At 31.9% G+C, this 19927-nt stretch overlaps 1 protein-coding gene across 1 annotated transcript in view; it reads right to left on the bottom strand.

The window, feature by feature from the left end:
* Nucleotides 1–14725, bottom strand: part of LOC139500800 (uncharacterized) — a 41796-nt gene extending 27071 nt beyond the window's left edge. The window contains exons 1-2 of the mRNA XM_071289659.1: nt 14239–14725; nt 9919–10110 (exon numbers count right to left, since the gene is read on the bottom strand). Coding sequence (XP_071145760.1) covers nt 9919–10110; nt 14239–14560 — 514 coding nt within the window. The 5' untranslated portion in view covers nt 14561–14725. The remainder of the gene's footprint in view (nt 1–9918; nt 10111–14238) is intronic.
* Nucleotides 14726–19927: the final 5202 nt, after the last annotated feature.

Genomic DNA, 19927 nt, shown 5'->3' with positions numbered 1-19927 from the left:
CTAGTATTCCACATTCCAAACTAAAAGACAAATTGAAAGAGTTGGTATTGCTTTGCTTCGTAAAAAAGAATGGCCAACGTAGATACAAGTATCTTGTCTTAGGGAGGGATAAATCCTACTTTGTAAAGGATCACTCTGATTCGAACAAAAAATTCTCTGAAACTGATATTATCAAGATGCTTGATTTCTTGACTGACAACATATTTGTTACGTTCCGAGGACGTGTTTTTCAACAGACTGTCGGCATTCCAATGGAAACAAACTGTGCCCCTCTACTTGCCGACTTGTTTCTTTATTATTATGAGGCTGACTTCATGCAGGAACTTCTTAGGAAGAAAGATAAGAAGTAAGCACTATCCTTTAACTCTACTTTTCGCTATATAGATGATGTTCTTTCACTAAATAATTCAAAATTTGGTGACTATGTGGAACGCATCTATCCAATTGAGCTAGAGATAAAGGATACTACAGATACAGTTAAGTCGGCCTCATATCTTGCCTTACATCTAGAAATTGACAATGAGGGTCGGTTGAAAACAAAACTTTACGACAAAAGAGATGATTTCAGCTTTCCAATTGTGAACTTTCCATTTCTAAGTAGCAACATTCCAGCAGCACCTGCATACGGGGTATATATCTCCCAATTGATACGATATTCCCGTGCTTGCATTTCCTATCATGATTTTCTTGATAGAGGGTTGATGCTCACAAGGAAGCTATTAAACCAAGAGTTCCAAATGGTGAAGTTGAAATCATCCCTTCGTAAATTTTACGGACGCCATCACGAGTTGGTTGACCGTTATGGAATAACCGTTTCACAAATGATATCGGATATGTTCCTTACGTCGTAACTACAATCCCCTTCCCTTTCCTGAATGTGACCTACCGAATTAGACTATTTACCAGATTTGTTATCACATAAGCAACACGACGGGTGCCGCATGTGGAGCAGGATCTGCTTACCCTTCCGGAGCACCTGAGATCACCCCTAGTTTTTTGGTGGGGTTCGTGTTGTTTATTCTTTAGTTTTCTATGTTGTGTCGTGTGTGCTGTTGTTTGTTTGTCTTTTTCAGTTTCAGCCATGGCGTTGTCAGTTTGTTTTAGATTTATGAGTTTGACTGTCCCTTTGGTATCTTTCGTCCCTCTTTTATAAAACGGCATTATTATCGGAAGCGATGGTCATCAACTTTTACAGTGAAAACCCGTATAATTCAGACTTCCGTGTTTATGAATACTATTAACTGTTTTTAGACTAGATTGTTATTTATTTCAAGGACTCTGATTTCTGACTTTTTTTTGGCCACTTTTCTAGGAATCCAAAGTGTCCGGAAAAACAACTGACGTACGATATGAAAACTGATATTTCCAGTCAATAAAATTGGAGTCGAGTGCATCTGAACAAAAAGGGCTCAAACTCAAAGCCTCAGTGTTGACTGGCTGGCTTTTAATTACAGTAGTAACCATATGGTTAAAATTTAAGCCGGGAAGATCATGTTGATCGTGTATGTAAAATAATCTCTTCTTAAGTTTCACTTTTATATAAAATTAAAGTATATTTGCCAATACACACAAGGCAACTATTTTATAATGCATATATTCTACCATATATAGACTATTGTAGTTCAGTTTGGGGAAATTTATTACAAAAAGATTCAGATAGAATCATAAAACTTCAAAAAAGAGTAGCAAGAATTATACTGGAATGCGATATTTCTATTCCATCTAATTTCATGTTTTCTTCTTTAAAATGGCTATCTTTTACCAAAAGAATAAAATACAAACAATCAATTTTAATGTATAAAATTGTAAATGGGCTAACACCTGATTACTTAGCAATTCTAAATATTGATGATGTGCAACGCCACAACCTACGATCTGTCTCTAATAATGATCTTTTTGTTCCAAGGCCAAATACAAATTTTTATAAAAAATCTTTTCATTACTCTGCAACCAAAGTATGGAATAATTTACCACTCGAAATAAAAAAATGTCCTAATGTGGAATTATTCAAGAAACATAGTTATAATCATTTTCTTGAAAATTATATGCAAGTCAAATAATTTGTTTTTCTCTAACAAAACTATATCAAATATTGTCATTTATTACCCTTTGTATATTTTAGTGATTGAATTGTTGTATATACTAGTAATATATATTGTAATTTAATGTATCAATGTTAACTGTATGCATGTATTTTGTTTGAGGGCCTCAATGAAAATTAGAATTTTTCTAATTGAGTTACCCTCTTTAAATAAAGAATTTATTATTAGGTCTTTCCACTTTTCTGTGGAAAGACCTATTGTTTTTCTTCTGATTATTTTTTTTTTTTTTCTTCCGCCTAACTTTGTTCTTGCGATAAACATTTGTTTCGCAATATGTCGCTTAGATATTTTGTATATGATATCGAACAGTTTATGCGCTTTTGAAATTTACCCTGCGTAAACAAATACTTTTCTTTGTAGGAGTTATCTCCCAAAACACTGTTTTCCTTTTTAGCGCATCTCCTTCGCAACCGTAAAAGATTATGACAAATTTTTTTTACAAAATTGCTCGTTATATCCTTCGCATGATTTGTCCTATTTTGACCGAAGCGATATGACCGCTCCATATGAGAGTTATTTCCCCTTATGCATCTGATATAAGTGATATGAATTTCTATCTTATAAACCATAAGTGATAGAGACCTAGGATCTTTTGATTTGAGGTCCTTGGTCCCAAAAAATGAAAATTAGGTCAAGGTCAAAGGTCAAGGTCATATTTTAATATTTGAATTTGGCTTATTTTCACTTATATCCAAAGACTGTATAAGATATCAACAAATTATTTTTACTAAATTGTTAGTTGCGACATGTCGTAAGATGTAAATTTTGATTGCAAGCGTACGTTGAATGTGAAAGGGAGTTTTCCCCCCTCTTGTATTAAAAAATACGCGTTTGGTGATATAACTCATTAACTAAATATAATTAAGACCTATGGTCTTTTGATTTGAGGTCCTTGGTTTATGACCTTGAAATTGATCTCAAGGTCATAGCTTAATTTGACGTTCTATATTTTGACCTTTGCTTTTATTCTATATGTATACATGATAAAGACATACAACTTTTAGAAAAAGGTATCAAGCCATTTAACCTTGAAATAAAACAACCGGAAGTGACCTTTTGTAAACCGGAAGTAGCTATTTTTTGTACTTTATTAAGATAAAAGTATATAGAACCAGATATTTTTGGAATCGGTTTCAAGTAAATATTTAAATATAATCGGAAGTAACATTTTTCAAACCGGAAGTAACAAATTATCTCCCTTATTTAAAAAAAAATGTATGGAAACAATATATTTTTGGAATCAGCTTGCTAGGAGCTATCATTTGACAATTGAAATGACATTTTAAACTTAGTTTCACAACTTTTCATATCAAAAAGGATGGAAAGACCTTCAATTGTTCTCTGAATTTTTTTTTTTTTTCTTCCGCCTAATTTGTTCTTGCGATAAACATTTGTTTTGCAATATGTCGCTTAGATATTTGGTATATGATATCGAACAATTGATGCACTTTTGAAATTTACCCTGCGTAACCGAAAACTTTTCTTTGTAGGAGTAATCTCCCCAAACACTGTTTTCCTTGTGAGCGCAACTCCTTCGCAAACGTAAAATATTATGACAAATTTATTTTACAAAATTGCTCGTTATATCCTTTGCATGATTTGTCCTATTTTGACCGAAGTGATATGAATGCTCCATACGAGAGTTATTTCCCCTTATTCATTTGATATAAGTGAATTGCATTTCTAACTGGTAAACCATAATTGATAGAGACCTAGGATCTTTTGATTTGAGGTCCTTGGTCCAAAAAAATGAAAATTAGGTCAAGGTCAAAGGTCAAAGTCATATTCTAATTTTTGAATATGGCTCATTTCCACTCATTTCCAAAAAACGTTTAAGATATCGACAAATAATTTTTTCTAAATCGTTTGTTGTGACATGTCGTAACACGTAAATTTTGATTGCAAGGGTACGTTGAATGTGAAAGGGAGTTTTCTCCCCTTTGGTATTTATAAATACGCGTATGGTGATATAACTCATTAACTAAACATAATTAAGACCTATGGTCTTTTGATTTGAGGTTCTTGGTTAATGACCTTGAAATTGATTACAAGGTCATAGCTTAATTTGACGTTCTAGATTTTGACCTATGCTTTTACCCCATCTGTATACATAATAAAGTCATGAGACTTTTTGACAAACGGTATCAAACCATTTAAACTTAAAAAAACAACCGGAAGTGACCTTGTGTAAACCGGAAGTAGCTATTTATTGTACTTTATTACATAAAAGTATAAAAAACAAGATATTTTTGGAATCAGTGTCAAGTAAATAGTCAAATATTATCGGAAATAGAGTTTTTCAAACCGGAAGTAAGAAATTATCTCCCTTATCTAAAAAAATATTGTTTAGAAACCATATATTTTTGGAATCAGCGTACAATAAGCTATCATTTGACGATTGAAATGACATTTTAAACCTATTTTTACACCTTTTATATTAAAATACATTGTTTTGGTGAAAAGACCTTCAATTGTTCTCTGAACAATTGGTTTTTAATTTTTTTTTTTTCTTCCGCCTAATTTTGTTCTTGCGATAAACATTTGTTTCGCAATATGTCGCTTAGATATTTGGTATATGATATCGAACAGTTTATGCACTTTTGAAATTTACCCTGCGTAAACGAATACTTTTCTTTGTAGGAGTTATCTCCCCAAACACTGTTTTCCTTGTTAGCGCATCTCCTTCGCAACCGTAAAAGATTATGACAAATTTATTTTACAAAATTGCTCGTTATATCCTTCGCATGATTTGTCCTATTTCGACCGAAGCGATATGACCGCTCCATATGAGAGTTATTTCCCCTTATGCATCTGATATAAGTGATATGAATTTCTATCTTATAAATCATAAGTGATAGAGACCTAGGATCTTTTGATTTGAGGTCCTTGGTCCCAAAAAATGAAAATTAGGTCAAGGTCAAAGGTCAAGGTCATATTCTAATATTTGAATTTGGCTTATTTTCACTTATATCCAAAGACTGTATAAGATATCAACAGATTATTTTTACTAAATTGTTAGTTGCGACATGTCGTAAGATGTAAATTTTGATTGCAAGCGTACGTTGAATGTAAAAGGGAGTTTTCTCCCCTCTTGTATTTAAAAATACGCGTTTGGTGATATAACTCATTAACTAAATATAATAAAGACCTATGGTCTTTTGATTTGAGGTCCTTGGTTTATGACCTTGAAACTGATCTCAAGGTCATAGCTTAATTTGACGTTCTAGATTTTGACCTTTGCTTTTATTCTATATGTATACATGATAAAGATATACAACTTTTAGAAAAAGATATCAAACCATTTAACCTTGTAAAAAACAACCGGAAGTGACCTTTTGTTAACCGGAAATAGCTATTTTTTTGTACTTTTTAATATAAAAGTATATAGAACCAGATATTTTTGGAATCAGTGTCAAGTAAATATTCAAATATAATCGGAAGTAACATTTTTCAAACCGGAAGTAACAAATTATCTCCCTTATTTAAAAAAAATGTATGGAAACAATATATTTTTGGAATCAGCTTACTAGGAGCTATCATTTGACGATTGAAATGACATTTTAAACTTAGTTTCACAACTTTTCATATCAAAATACATTGTTTTGATGGAAAGACCTTCAATTGTTCTCTGAACAATTGGTTTTTAATTATTATTATTATTATTATTATTATGGTAAAATCCAAAGTACTTTATTCATATGATTTTAACTACGTTTGATTAGAATATTTCCTTTTGTTGTATATTGAAAATATAAATTATTTCAAATTTGTGGATACTCCATTCTTTTTCTGTCTTTGATATAAATCTTGTGTGTTCTCGAAAACTTCCTTTGAAGGATATTAACAAAATAGAAACGAAATTCTTAAATAATTAAAATTTGACCTTTTTACGAAATGGAAGCAGAATATCGTCATGTTTTCAAAACAATTTGCCCGAAAACGTGAGAAAGAAGGTTAGATAAAAGTAATTAACGCTGAAAATTCATCATATAAGGTGTTTCCGTATATGCGGACTAATAATGAACAATATCATCTTGTATTTTTTTTTTTTTCTATTTTGAATATTGCTTTTTTTTTCCTTTTTTTCCTTTTTGTTATTATATATAGCAATCATTTCATAGTTATGCTTCCAATCTTTGAACTTAAAAGACTGGATGACAAGTAGACAATGTTCATTTGTTAGGAAACAAAGTCCCCCATTACGGTTGAAATAAAAAAAAAAATCCCTCAAAAAAAAAGAAATATTCTACTAATGAAATTAAAGTCGTCAACTTTTTTCATACTTTTTTTATTTTACCGCACGTACGCAGAAATTAACTGCCTTCTCCTGTTTATCATGAGACTTTGGGGAAAAAATTATATCCATAAGTCTAGTAAATTATTGGAAGGAACACAATACCAATTTAATTTTTGATAATTTCTTTTTAAACAAATTTTGAAGGTAAAACATGTTTTAATCAAAAGTAAAAATTCAGACAGACTTCGTCCCCTTTCACAGGTAATACCTGCCTCATATTTAGGAGACGAAGTCCCATATTAGCGTTGAAAAATAACTATAAAAAAAATCAGAAAAAATATATAATTCGAATATACAGATGAACTCGAAATTGTTAACTTTTGTTTCTTACTTTTTAGCTCTGAAACTTTGAAACTACTGGGTCAAATCTAACCAAACTTGTTCACAATCATCATTAGGGTATGTAGTTTGTAAAATGTGTCCGTTGACCCGGCCAGCCAACCAAGATGGCCGCCATGGCTAAAAATAAATCATAGGGGTAAAATGTAGATCTTGGCTTATGACTCTGAAACCAAAGCATTTAGAGCAAATCTGACATGGGAATTAAATTGTTTATCAGGTCCAGATATATCAGCCCTGAATTTTTCAGATGAATCGAACAATCCGTTGATGGGTTGCTGCCCCTGAATTGGTAAGTTAAGGAAATTTTGCCTTTTTGGTTATTATCTTGAATATTATTATAGATAGAGATAAACTGTAAACAGCATTAATGTTCAGCAAAGTAAGATCTACAAATAAGCCACATGACTAAAAAGATCAATTGACCCCTTAAGGAGTTATTGCCGTTGATGGTCGTTTTCTGATAATTTTTCGTAAATATTTGTTATCTTTTACAAAAATCTCCTCCTCTGAAACTATTGGTTCAAATTTAACCAAACATAGCGACAATCTAATAAGGGTATCTAGTTTAATAAATATGTGCGGTGATTCAGTCAACCAATGAAGGTGGCTGCCATGGCTAAAAATTTAACACAGGGGTTAGATTTAGATTTTGGCAAATAACTCTAAAACCAAAGCATTTAGAGCAAATCTGGCAAGGAATTAATTTGTTCATCAAGTCAATATATATCTGCCCTGAAATTTTCAGTTGAATTAGACAACTGGTTGTTGGGTTGATGCCCTTTAAAGACATTTTGTCGTTTTTAGAAAGATTAGAACTTGTTCAAAATCTTTACGTAGGCACTGGCCTCCCTAACAACACGACAGGTTACCTACTTTTACTAAACGTATTCACCCTGAAATATAGTCCCTATAGTTCTCATGTATGTGCACATAATACACATATAAACTGAAAAAATGGGTATATTTTTGGAGCAGTTCATTTAAGAACGTATGTCTTTAAGGTGTGTTGATATGCAGGCTCTTTTTAAACATTTTGATTAGGTAATTGAGGGTTGATACAATACTAGTATGATTGACAACTTTCATTATCAACAAACAATCAGAGACAATCTAGATCTTTAATTACAATGCCTCACCTCCTAATCTGTCAATCAAATTGACCACATTACCTTTCAACCTCTGTGTTACATAATTATACTCTAATATACAACTCAATATACAAATATTTGACCTTATAGTTGAGTACACAAATGAATATTTTAGATTTTTGATATATATAAGGATGATATATTTATTTATTGCCTATTTCTCTTGATCTACATTACATAAAGTGATTCTATAAAGTATGACTGAAAGATAAATAATAAATTGACAAGATCTTATAAAAAAAAAGCTATATGATTATATAAAAGGTATGCATGTGTAGCCTATAATTTACTTTATTAATTTCCAGTAATCGTCTGTAATAATCAACAATTTAGATTAGTTCATTTTTTTTATCAGGATTTGGCTTGAAACTGTTTTAGTCATTTGAATTTTTATTAGAAGTGAGTATATAATTTTGCAATCAAGAAAGAATCCACATTTCAATAGAATAATTTTTTTAATTTGTTTACGTTGAAAAAGTACATTTCCATGCCCTGCGTTGAAAAATACTTAAAAAATTGAGACACTCTACAACTTTAAATCTTCAATGTCATATAAAATAGGGACGAAATATCTCACCTATGTTTCAACTTACAAAATGCCACAAAACAACATTTTAGATTATTTTTGTTCACACTTAAACGTTCTTAGCTGTTGGTCTAAATTTTATGTCTTACAAGTATAGTTGGTTTACTTAGTAGAAGAATTTTTGATTTGCACTTCTATTTCTTTTTTTTTTTTTTTTGCAACATGTTCAGAACAGGCAACATGTTTGGATAAGATATAAACTGCAGTTTAAATAAAATTGTGCAATTAAGAGAGCCATATTATTTCATTTGAGCTCATTTTATCCTCATACTGGAACAACACTTTTCCTTCTAAAGACCTGCTTTTAATGCAATTTTTTTCAGTTGTGCTTTATTAATGTTCATTTCCCCCTTATCATACCTTAAAGTGAAATTATTCAAACTACTCTCACTTTGATTGGTTATTAACTTGAATACTATTGATATAAAGTGTAAACGGCAATAATGTTCATTAAAGTAAGATATAAAAAAGGTCAACATGACCAAAATAGTCAGTTGACCTCTTTAGGAGTTATTGCCCTTTATAGTCACTTTTTAACAATTTTCATTAATTTGGTAATTTTTTGTAATTTTTACAAAATATTTTTCTCTGTGCATATTATATATAGAGAAAATTGTAAGTAGCAAGAATGTTCAGTAAAGATCTGCAAACATGACAATCACCAAAACACAATGTTGACATGAATCCATCTGTGTCCTTTGTTCATTTATGCACATAGACCAAGGTGAACGACACAGGATCGTTAAAGCCTCTGGTTTATTTTCCTGTATTCCGCAGAAATCTCTTTTTTTCTCCCGGTCTCGTTGTCATTAGACTTTGAGTATCACTAATAACAGTACTAACATCAGAAAAGTGTCGGTACTTCCGTTTCTTTTTGGTCATAAGAATATGTAAGAATTAAAAACAAGAATGTCTCCCTAGTACACAGATGCCCAATCCGCAATATTATTTTCTATGCTCAGTGGACCGTGAAAATTAGGTAAAAACTCTAATTTGGCATTAAAATTAGACATATCATATCAGTGGGAACATGTGTACTAAGTGTCAAGTTGATTTAACTTCAACTTTTTAAAAAACTACCTCGACCAAAAACTTTAACCTGAAGTCGGACAGATGGACGAATGCACGGAAGGACGAACGACGGACGCACAGACCAGACATCATAATGCCCCAAAATGGGGCATAAAAAACAAAATTGACTGCCTCATATGTATGTATGTTTGTATTTACTTATTCTAGAGTTAGACGTAATTGATGCATTATATTTACTGTAAACAATCACATAAATCAATTCTACAAATACATATTATGTTATTTATATTATCTCTTCATGCGAAAAATTGGTCAAATATGTAATCTTCATTTAAATGTAAGTATGTTTTTGGGAAGACGTTAAAAAATTGGAAAACGTGCACCTTCTCTGTTTAAACTAAGTAAACTTACTTAATAGACGTTCCATTTCTAGTTGTTTCAGTCGCCGATCAATCTTGATTAGGGATGCCTTCTCGTTAGCACAATTCTGTTCAACCATAGTCTTGTTGTTTCTCATTGATTCGTATCTATAACACAAACAGATATCTGCCACAAATGTATAGCCAGTACTAGTCGGACAGGCTAAACCGTTTATTCTGCAATCTGAAAATTAAAGAATCATTTTTTTTAATAACCTAATATGCAAAAACAGTATAAACAGTATAAAAATGAGAATGGATTTGGGGAATGTGTCAAAGAGACAACAACCCGACAAAAATATATATATACTATGAAATTGAGAATGGAAATGGGGAATGTATCAAAGAGACAACAACCCGACCATAGAAAAAACAACAGCAGAAGGTCACCAACAGGTCTTCAATTTACCCGCACCCGGAGGCGTCCTTCAGCTGGCCCCTAAACAAATATATACTAGTTCAGTGATAATGAACGCCATACTAATTTCCAAATTGTACACAAAAAACTAGAATTAAAATAATACAAGACTAACAAAGACCAGAAGATCCTGACTTGGGACCGGCACAAAAATGCGGCGGGGTTAAACATGTTTATGAGATCTCAACCCTCCACCTATACCTCTAGCCAATGTAGAAGAGTAAACGCATAACAATACGTACATTTAAAATTCAATTCCGAACACCAAATATAACTTACTGAATGCGTATAGTATCCGAGAAATAGACCAAAACATAACTTTACTTTGCCGGTCCACTCAACCCTGAAAATGAGGTCAAAGTCAGATGACACTTGCCAAGTCCGAGTCTGATGTCAGAAAATGTACTCAAAGACAATAAACAAAATGACAATTATACATAAATAACAACAGACTACTAGCAGTTATCTGACATGCCAGCTCCATATTTCAATTAAACTGATTGGAAGATTATGATTTCATCATATGAATATCAAGCACAATCCTTCCCGTTAGGGGTTTAGTATCATAACATCATAACATATATGAGAAGAACATAACCCGTGTCATACCAACAACTGGTTCTTGAATAAATGTGTTAAGTTCCGATACAAAGACCCTATAAGTGAATCAATATTAACGCCAAAATATGCAATCTTTAATGACCTGACAACAGTATCGTAACTATATCCCTTCTTAATAAGTCTATTTGAAGGTTTTGTTAGTTTCTGAGGTTTATACTGACATTTTTGTGCTTTATAAAGAATATTTCCATAAACAATTGGATGTGAAATACCTAAACGTATAAGAAGCTCTGCAAGTTGAGCTGTATTTACGAATGATGTCCTAATACCGATGATAAAATTAAGTAAATGTTGTGACTAGTTTGTGATATCGAAAACCCTGGTGTAATAATTTTCTAGTAATACATAAATTTCTCTCGTTAAAATCTAAAACATTGTTACATACACGAGCGAATCGAACAAGTTTATATATATAAACATCGTAAGATGGTGACAAGGGAACGTCACCATCTAAAAATGGATAATTAACGATAGGAAATGAAAAATCATCTCTTTTATCATAAATTTTAGTATTAAGTTTTCCGTTAGTGATATAGATATCAAGATCGAGGAAAGGGCAGTGGTCATTGTTAGTACTAGCTTTATTTAAAGTAAGTTAAATTTCTTTAGTATACATACTGAAGTCGTCATTTTTGAGAGCCAAATGTCATCCAAATATCTGAAAGTATTATTAAATTTTTGTATCAGATGTTGTTTCGATGGGTCTTTGCTGATTTTTGTCATAAACTAGTTCAGTTATACTAAACTCCACATTATACACAAGAAAATAAAACTAAATATAATGCAAGACTAACAAAAACAAAGGCGCAAAATGCAGATATCTTTCGGTAGCGGATACATGTTTTCTCGAAACGAAAGATAATGGCATAGCCTTAGGCTGTGATACCATTATGCAATATATTTTGAAATTAACAACACTGAATTAGACTAATCGTCGAATTTGAACTTGCATAAGTAACACGACAGTTTCTACATTTTGAACAGGTTTTTCTAACCCTTTGAAACACATGGGATTACCCCTTTTTTTAGTGAGATTCGTATTTTCCTGTCTATGTTTCTACGTTGTGTTTGTCTAGAATATTGTATGTCTTTTGGTCTTATTCCTTTTTTGTCCTGGCGTCGTGAGGCTATTTTCGATATCTACCACCTCTCTTGCATACATGACTATTATGTATTTGATGAAAACTAATAACATACAATACGGCAATGTATGAATTTGATTTCTTAATCGACAGCAACGTGTTTGTGTAGTTTCCTTTGTTTTGAGAGAAATTAGTATGAACAAGAAACTAATTTATTTGTGTTTTTATTGGGGTTTTTTTCTTATTATTTTCATCATTTAAGTTTGCATGGGATTTTGGCAGCTTCTTTATTATCGAATTTTAGTTTAGTTATTTTAATATTATTATTTTGTGGACTTTTTCTCGTCTCCTTGTCCTATTTTTCGTTTGATTATATTTGTTTTACTTAACGTTTATTCTCTTTTACTTTTTGTTCGTAAAACAGTTTTTGTTATCCTGTATTTTTAATTCTGTTTACCATACATTGCCTACGATTTCATCAGTTGCCTTTTTATGGAATTTTAGTTTTTAAATGACATGATTTCGTGGCGACTTCCTCTCCCTTTTTATTCTATAATTTCATTTTTGATAGTATTCTATAACATAGGTTTTTTCTCAGGAACTTTTTTAAGCTGAACATTTGGAACGGGTTTATTTAATTATCATTGATATGTTCATTAAATAAATTAACTGTTAAAAATGATTTTGTTTTAAACACTAAGGCGTTTCTACCTCAGGATTAGATTACCTTAGCTGTATTCGGCAAAACCTTTAGCAATAGTTGGTCATCAATGCTCTTCTTCTTCGTACTTTATTTGGCATTTTAACTTTTTTTTGGTCGAGCTTCATTGATGAGTCTTTTGTGGACGAAACATCTGGCATAAATATAAAATTTCAATCCTGGTATCTAAGATGAGTTTATTTAATGATTGTTGAAAGTTGTAAATTAACCTACAGATGCCTACCTCTACGTCTAGTAGTTTCTGTTAGGTATTTATTCCTATTCGCAATCATGCCAAATCATTTCAACTTTATAATAACTGACCTTTTCAATTTAAATTTTTGATTGGCAAGGTTATGTGATTTTTCTGTTGTGTGCTAATAATCCGAAATCAGCTTATAGAATCAAAACAACATGATAAATTCATGCTTTTCAGATTTTTCTTTGAGAAGTGTAGGAATATGTAGTTTTTGTTCATTTCTATTAAGGAAGGACATACATCTTAACTTTTTTGAAATACTGATAATGGAAATTTACTACAACAAAAAATAATACAGATGAAAAAAAATATGAGAATAAGTCAAAAACAATTATAAAAAAATTCTATATTAATAAAGCCGTTAGTTTTCTCGTTTGAATTGTTTTACGTTGTCATTTTGGGGCCTTTTATAGCTGACTATGTGGTATGGGCTTTGCTCATTGTTGAAGGTCGAACTGTTACCCATAGTTGTTAATTTCTGTGTGATTTTGGTCTCTTATTGGCAATCATATCACACCTTCTTTTTATAATTCACAAGAACGCCTCGGCGTAACCTTACGTCTATCTATTGAAGGGTTTAATTTGACGTATAATTAAACGTATGTGATCCGTCGGAGTACTTGACGGAAGCTATTATTTATCAAATTCCGTCTCAAAGGCTGTGTGCTGTTAAACACTACACCGAATAATTAATGCCGAATACAAAGTTAAGATTCGACACATTTAACATAACGGATGCTTAATTTTTTGAGAGTACCTAAGATCACCCCCAGTGTTAATATATTGTGTCCTTCTTTTGCAGTACTGACCCGCAGCAAACTCGAGGTCATCAATTTAAAAGATGCTTTGCAATTATAAAATATTACAATGCAAATGTTATTTCAAATATTTGAAACGACATAATGATTGGAGACAGTTGCTAATAAAATGCTGTATATATAAATGTTCTTAACTAGTTTTTAAAAACACCAGAATTATAATTTAATGCGCTCATAACAAATGATGTGGTATGATTGCCAATGAGACAACTTTCGCAAAATGTATTGTTTTTGGTTCTTTTCTTTTTTCTCTCTCTCTCTCTCTCTCTCTCTCTCTCTCTCTCTCTCTCTCTCTCTCTCTCTCTCTCTCTCTCTCTCTCGAGTAAGTTAGAACCGTTAAGAGGCTTTTTACGAGCGTGGAAACTAATAAAAGTACGATTGTATTTGATTTATTCAGGTTGTACAGTATCTTACCTCTTATAACAGTGTAATATTTCCAACCAATTTCCGGAACTCCATCTTCGGGATCAGTAAAATCCACCTCATAATGCCTACATTCGTGTATTAATAAATTGTAGAAAAAAGACATACAGTAGACATTATCCAGACACGATTTTAAACATTGTATTTGTCCTTGTCCAAGCTGAACATGTATCGACGACACGTTGTTAACGATAATGTTACTAAAATTTGCGTTTGCCTTGGCGCTGGCGTATGTCAGTCGTTTTCCATTGCTTGTAACAATGATGGTTACAATGAAGAATAAAACATGGACGAAATGACTGATCATTTTCATTTATATTTTCAACTCTAAAATTTAATTTAATTCACAATGTTTGCAAAAATCGATTACTATAATTGTAACTTTTTTAAAGGAAGAAAACATCACGATTACCTGTCCTTCGTGTACATACTAATGTTACGTCTTTCGTCTGATCGAACTTGGATGACATTTTTTTTTATTCATTCGTCTACCAAATAGTCATTTACGTAACTTTTGAGTTTAGTTTACTTTACTTCACTTGTATTTTTCAAAGAGAGAAAGGATTTCAAGATCAATTTTGTTCGTGTATATAAGAATTTAAAGTGTACCGTCTGATCAGACGTTGCTCTCTATTTGAATACCGCGCACAACAAAAATAATTTTACTTCCATATTGTTCGTTTTACTTCGTTTATTAACATGACTTTACAACAAAGCTCTCCGACTCAACATGGTAATTTCCAGACATACAATCGCCTGCAATATAATTCTGCAATTGATATTAGAATTAACACATGGATGCAAAGTTGAAAGTTATGTTTTACAAATGCGCTATTGATTCATATATTTTAATTTACTGTTCAAATTATGATTGGTTGAATTTTAACTATTGATAAAACTGTAATGGTTTTTTATGTTACTACATGCACAGTGATTCACTAAAGGTTATCCATTGAAGACAGAAAATTATTGTTTGTAAGGTGTTTTGATGCAAATGCAAATGATCTGGTTTTTAGCAAAATTGAATTTAATAGTATATGATAAATTGTTTGAAAGTAAAATGACAACTTGGTGTTAATTCATACACAGGCGATAAGATTGCAAGTGTTAAAGGCTCTTATAAAAGATCCATATTTAAAAGTTCACGCAAAGTTAAACTAGTGCAAAGCAACAAGTAACTTCAAAAAATTTAATAACGCATATTTGACAGCGCATGTATGTCTCTTCTCCTATATCTAATAAAGATTTATGTTTTTAAATTCACAGCATATTAAACCCTACCGAACCAGAAAGTGGTGAAATCATATTTTTCTTTCCTCAGTTATAAAAAAAAGTGAATTATTGACGTTGGTTACGATTGATTGATCGATTGGTATTAGATTATTGTCTAGAGGTAAATACTTCACACACATTAAATTAAATGCGAAATACAAATTAACCAACTAATACATTTTCAAAGCGGGAAGGTGTATCTCCCAATGGAGAAAGAAGGATATATTAGACAGGCAATAAATACTATCTTACAATAAACTTATTGAACATACCATTTATAAATTGTGTACGCCAGACGCGCATTTTTTTTTTGAAAAAGACAAGATACATTACAAGTTAGAGACTTGGTAAAATGATGACAAATTTACCATAGCTGTATTTGGCAAAACCTTCAGAATTTGCAATAACTAAATCTTTGAAGGTTTTGGCAAATAAAGCTATGGTAAAATTGTCATCGGATTGAACATATTTTCCCAAACAAAATAGGTCATCCTTTGAAACAGATATTTAACGGCAAACTTACTCTTACGGGCGTCCGTAACATTAACAAAAATTTCAACTAGGAACTCTTGTTTCAAGATCTCCATTGTGAACATCAAAACATATGTTAAGGATATATCGTTTCAACGGGAAATATACACCCCATAAGCCGCCGAAATGATGCTATGAACATGATAAAGAAAAGGCACAATTATGAAACTGCCATCTTCTGTTTTGTCCTTAAGTGAATTTTGAAAACCTGCAGTGGTCAGTTTATAAATAAAAGTAAAAAAAAAATAACTGTATCGGTTGTATACTTTATCTCAAGTGTTTTGTGATAGATACGTTCATACAATGAATTTTTATTTACCAAGTGAGAGAAAATCAACTTTAAATCGGAAATAGAAGTTATGATTCCACCAAAAGGAAATCCTGAAATTGAAATAAATTTGAAGAATTTAAAACGAGCCATGTATAAATGGCATTTTTTTCTTTGATTTTAAGTTTTGAAGTTAATTAGGTTGTTTTTAGAGAAGTGCGTTAACTGGATAAGTTATTTCTTTCTCCAATCCCGCCGTTTAGGAATTCTCGTTTGAAAAGCAGAAAATGGGAGGAGCTTAAACCAGTGCATTAACTTCCATCTTCTAGTTGTTAATGAACAGTCTAGCTCCGCCTCCTTGGTGTAGTTAGTTACCATTTCACTTCAAGGGAGGCTATGTTTTTTTTGTTTGAGTCGGAAAATAATTTTTGCGAAACAAAGCGCGATCAATCTTATTTAGTTTTTCAACGCTCTCTATCAATTGTTTTCTCTCGATATTTAACACATGATGTGTGGGGGCAAATCTGGATTCAGACTTAATTTTCTTGTTCTCATTAAATTTGGGATCAGAACATCTTTTTTGGAAATAAATAAGTTAATTCGTAAAAGGCGTTCATATAAAGTAGGTATGTAGTCTTTTTCTAAACTCTTGGACATGTCGGAAAATCATCTAGTTTAAAATAATTTTCCAAGTATTATTCCATATAAAACAGAAACATAAAAAAATAATTCAAAAAAATAAATTGTCTTAGAAGAATTTGAAATTGTATAAAAAAGTTCTTTTTAAATCAAGGGGAGATAATTTTATAGAATTTACCAGGAAAGTCTGTGCTTTGGGGATTTGTCTGAAAAATAATATCCATGGTTAGCTATTCTTAATAAATAAATGAGTAGTAACCCATATACAATAAGTATGACTTTAATTAATTTCCATGCATTTTAATGAAAATGCAAGGTCTATGGACCCCCCCCCCCCCCCCCCCCACCCACCTATTTTAATACTAATATTTGTTACAATTGACTAAGCTATAAATAGTGCTAAACTTTGGAATAAGTTTAATTGTAATATGGAGTCTATTGAGTGTTTAATATGAACTATAACATTGACATCTTTGATACTGATGTGGAAGTGTAGCTAGGTGTTATACATGTTTATAGATAACATGAACATTTTTGTTAGTTGATTTGTACTGTAGATGCCTTACTTGTTAACTCATGCATCATGTCACCTTTACTGCAATGACTTTAAAATGTTTTAAAAACATATAATGTTAGCCTCTTAAATATAGACTATACTTTACCTTGAAAACATTTGATCTATGTCTTCATGAATATGGCCCACCATAAGAACACTTACTCACATTTTTCTGAATACATTCAGTCCCATAAGAAAAGCAACGAAAGACATCAGATATCTGAATGTGTGACCCATAATTATAAACTTCCCAACCCAGCTTATTTCTAGAAATGTAAAAAAAAAGGTACCAAGTTCGATATTAGAACTAGTCGTCGGAACCTGGGACTATTATGGTATAAAAACCCCGGTCAAAACATGAGCAATCATTTGTAGTTTGCGATTTTATTTTTAAATATCGTTATTTTATAAAAAAAAATAAAAAAAAATAGTATGATATATACAGTTTTCATCATTTAGTCAGTAGACTTATGAATGTTATATTTATTTTATTCAGATTATGATATTAAATTGGTTACGATAGAAATCAAGTAGATGGTTCCACGCATGACTCATATACCACATATATGGTAAGGTCAATTTATGAATAAATTAGCAAAGACCCTTCTAAACAACATTTGATACAAATTTAACAATACTTTTAGATATTCGGATGGTATATTGACTCTCAATAATGACGACTTCAGTGTGTATAGTAAAGAAATTTATCCTGTTGAACTTTCTTTAATCAAAGCTAATACTAACAATGACCACTGCCTTTTCCTCGATCTTGATATCTATATCATTAACGGGAAGCTTAAGCCTCGGTCACACCTTACCGGATAGCTCGAGCGAACGACTAACGGATAACTTTTTTTCAATCCGTTCATGTCCGTTAGAAGTCCGTTCTTATCAGTTAGACGTCCGTCCATATTCGTTGCATGTTCGTTAAGCGTACGTTTTATCCGTCGACGTCCATTCTGTCCGGTGGAAAATTTTAAACGTGTTCAAAACTTTGAACGGAAGTCCAACGGATAAAATGTCCGTTGAACCTCCGTTAGGCGTCCGTTTTGTGCGGTAGTCGCGATCGTCCGTTTCGTTTCCGTTTTGTATCCGTTACGTGTCCGTTATTAATCCGATGGAGGTCTGGAAGATAAATTCACAAACGGACTTCTACCGGACGTTTAACGGATAAAATGGATGTTGAACGGATGAGAAACGGACTTCTTCCGGACGTAAAACGGATAAAACGGATGATGAACGGATCTGAAACGGATAAACGCCAATTGAAAATTTCGCGTCAGAAATGCCAATTATTGGTATGTCAGATTTCTTAAGGTTCATGAATTCTTATTATTCCTAATCGATCTTAGAGTATAGTCACGTCAACACAATCAAGCAGTTGGCCAGACACTGCCTTTTGGCGGAATTTTGAAGAACAAACCAAAACCAGTTACACAGAAACATTTTGAATATTTATGCGATTTACATGTATTATTATTGTCGTCTTTGATTTTTCCGTATATCTTGTTCGTCCGTTTTATCCGGTACGCTTCCGTTATGTGTCCGTTTTATGCGGTACTCGTCCGTTGGATGTACGTCCGACATCCGTTCTGTCCGGTACGTGTCCGTTTCTCGTATGCTACATATCCGGTGTGTGTCCGTTATGCATCCGTTACACGGCCGTTTTATTCGGTCAGTACATCAACGGACTCCAAACGGATAATAATTTTGTCAACGGACAACTTTTATTTTCATCCGTTAGGCGTCCTTTCGTGCTATCAGGTAAGGTGTGACCGAGGCTTTAATACAACAATTTATGATAAAAGAGATGATTTTTCATTTTCTATCGTTAATTATCCATTTTTAGATGGTGACGTTCCCTTGTCACCATCTTATGGTGTTTATATATTTCAACTTGAACAATTCGCTCGTGTATGTAACAACGTATTAGATATTAGCGAGAGAAATTTATGTGTTACTGAAAAAATATTACACCAGGATTTTCGATATCACAAACTTGTCAAAACATTTACTAAATTTTATCAAATCAAATCAAATCAAATATTTTATTGTCATATAAACTTTACAGTTTGTGACCAACATATATTAATACAATAAACACAATAAACATATATACATACATATTAAACATACAAAATATCAACAGCATTAAAATTTATAACAACAAACAAGTTGTTAAGAGTCCCCTGCCCTCAGTTCTAATGACTTTTTCAAGAAGGATCCTAACTTATTTGTTTGTAAAGGCGATGATGGATTTAGTAAATAATGATTTTTTTCTTCTTCATTTAAATTATTAAAGTTATTATTTTCTGTACATATGTGATGAAAAAATTCATTTCTTAGAGTTTTATTATACTCACAATATAGTAAAAAATGTTTCTCGTCCTCTAGTATTTTACATTGATGGCAAA

This window comes from Mytilus edulis, chromosome 13 (genome assembly GCF_963676685.1).
Source record: "Mytilus edulis chromosome 13, xbMytEdul2.2, whole genome shotgun sequence".
Taxonomy (NCBI): domain Eukaryota; kingdom Metazoa; phylum Mollusca; class Bivalvia; order Mytilida; family Mytilidae; genus Mytilus; species Mytilus edulis.
The sequence above is the reverse complement of the archived record's forward strand: the minus strand, read 5'-3'. Positions and strand labels throughout refer to the sequence as shown.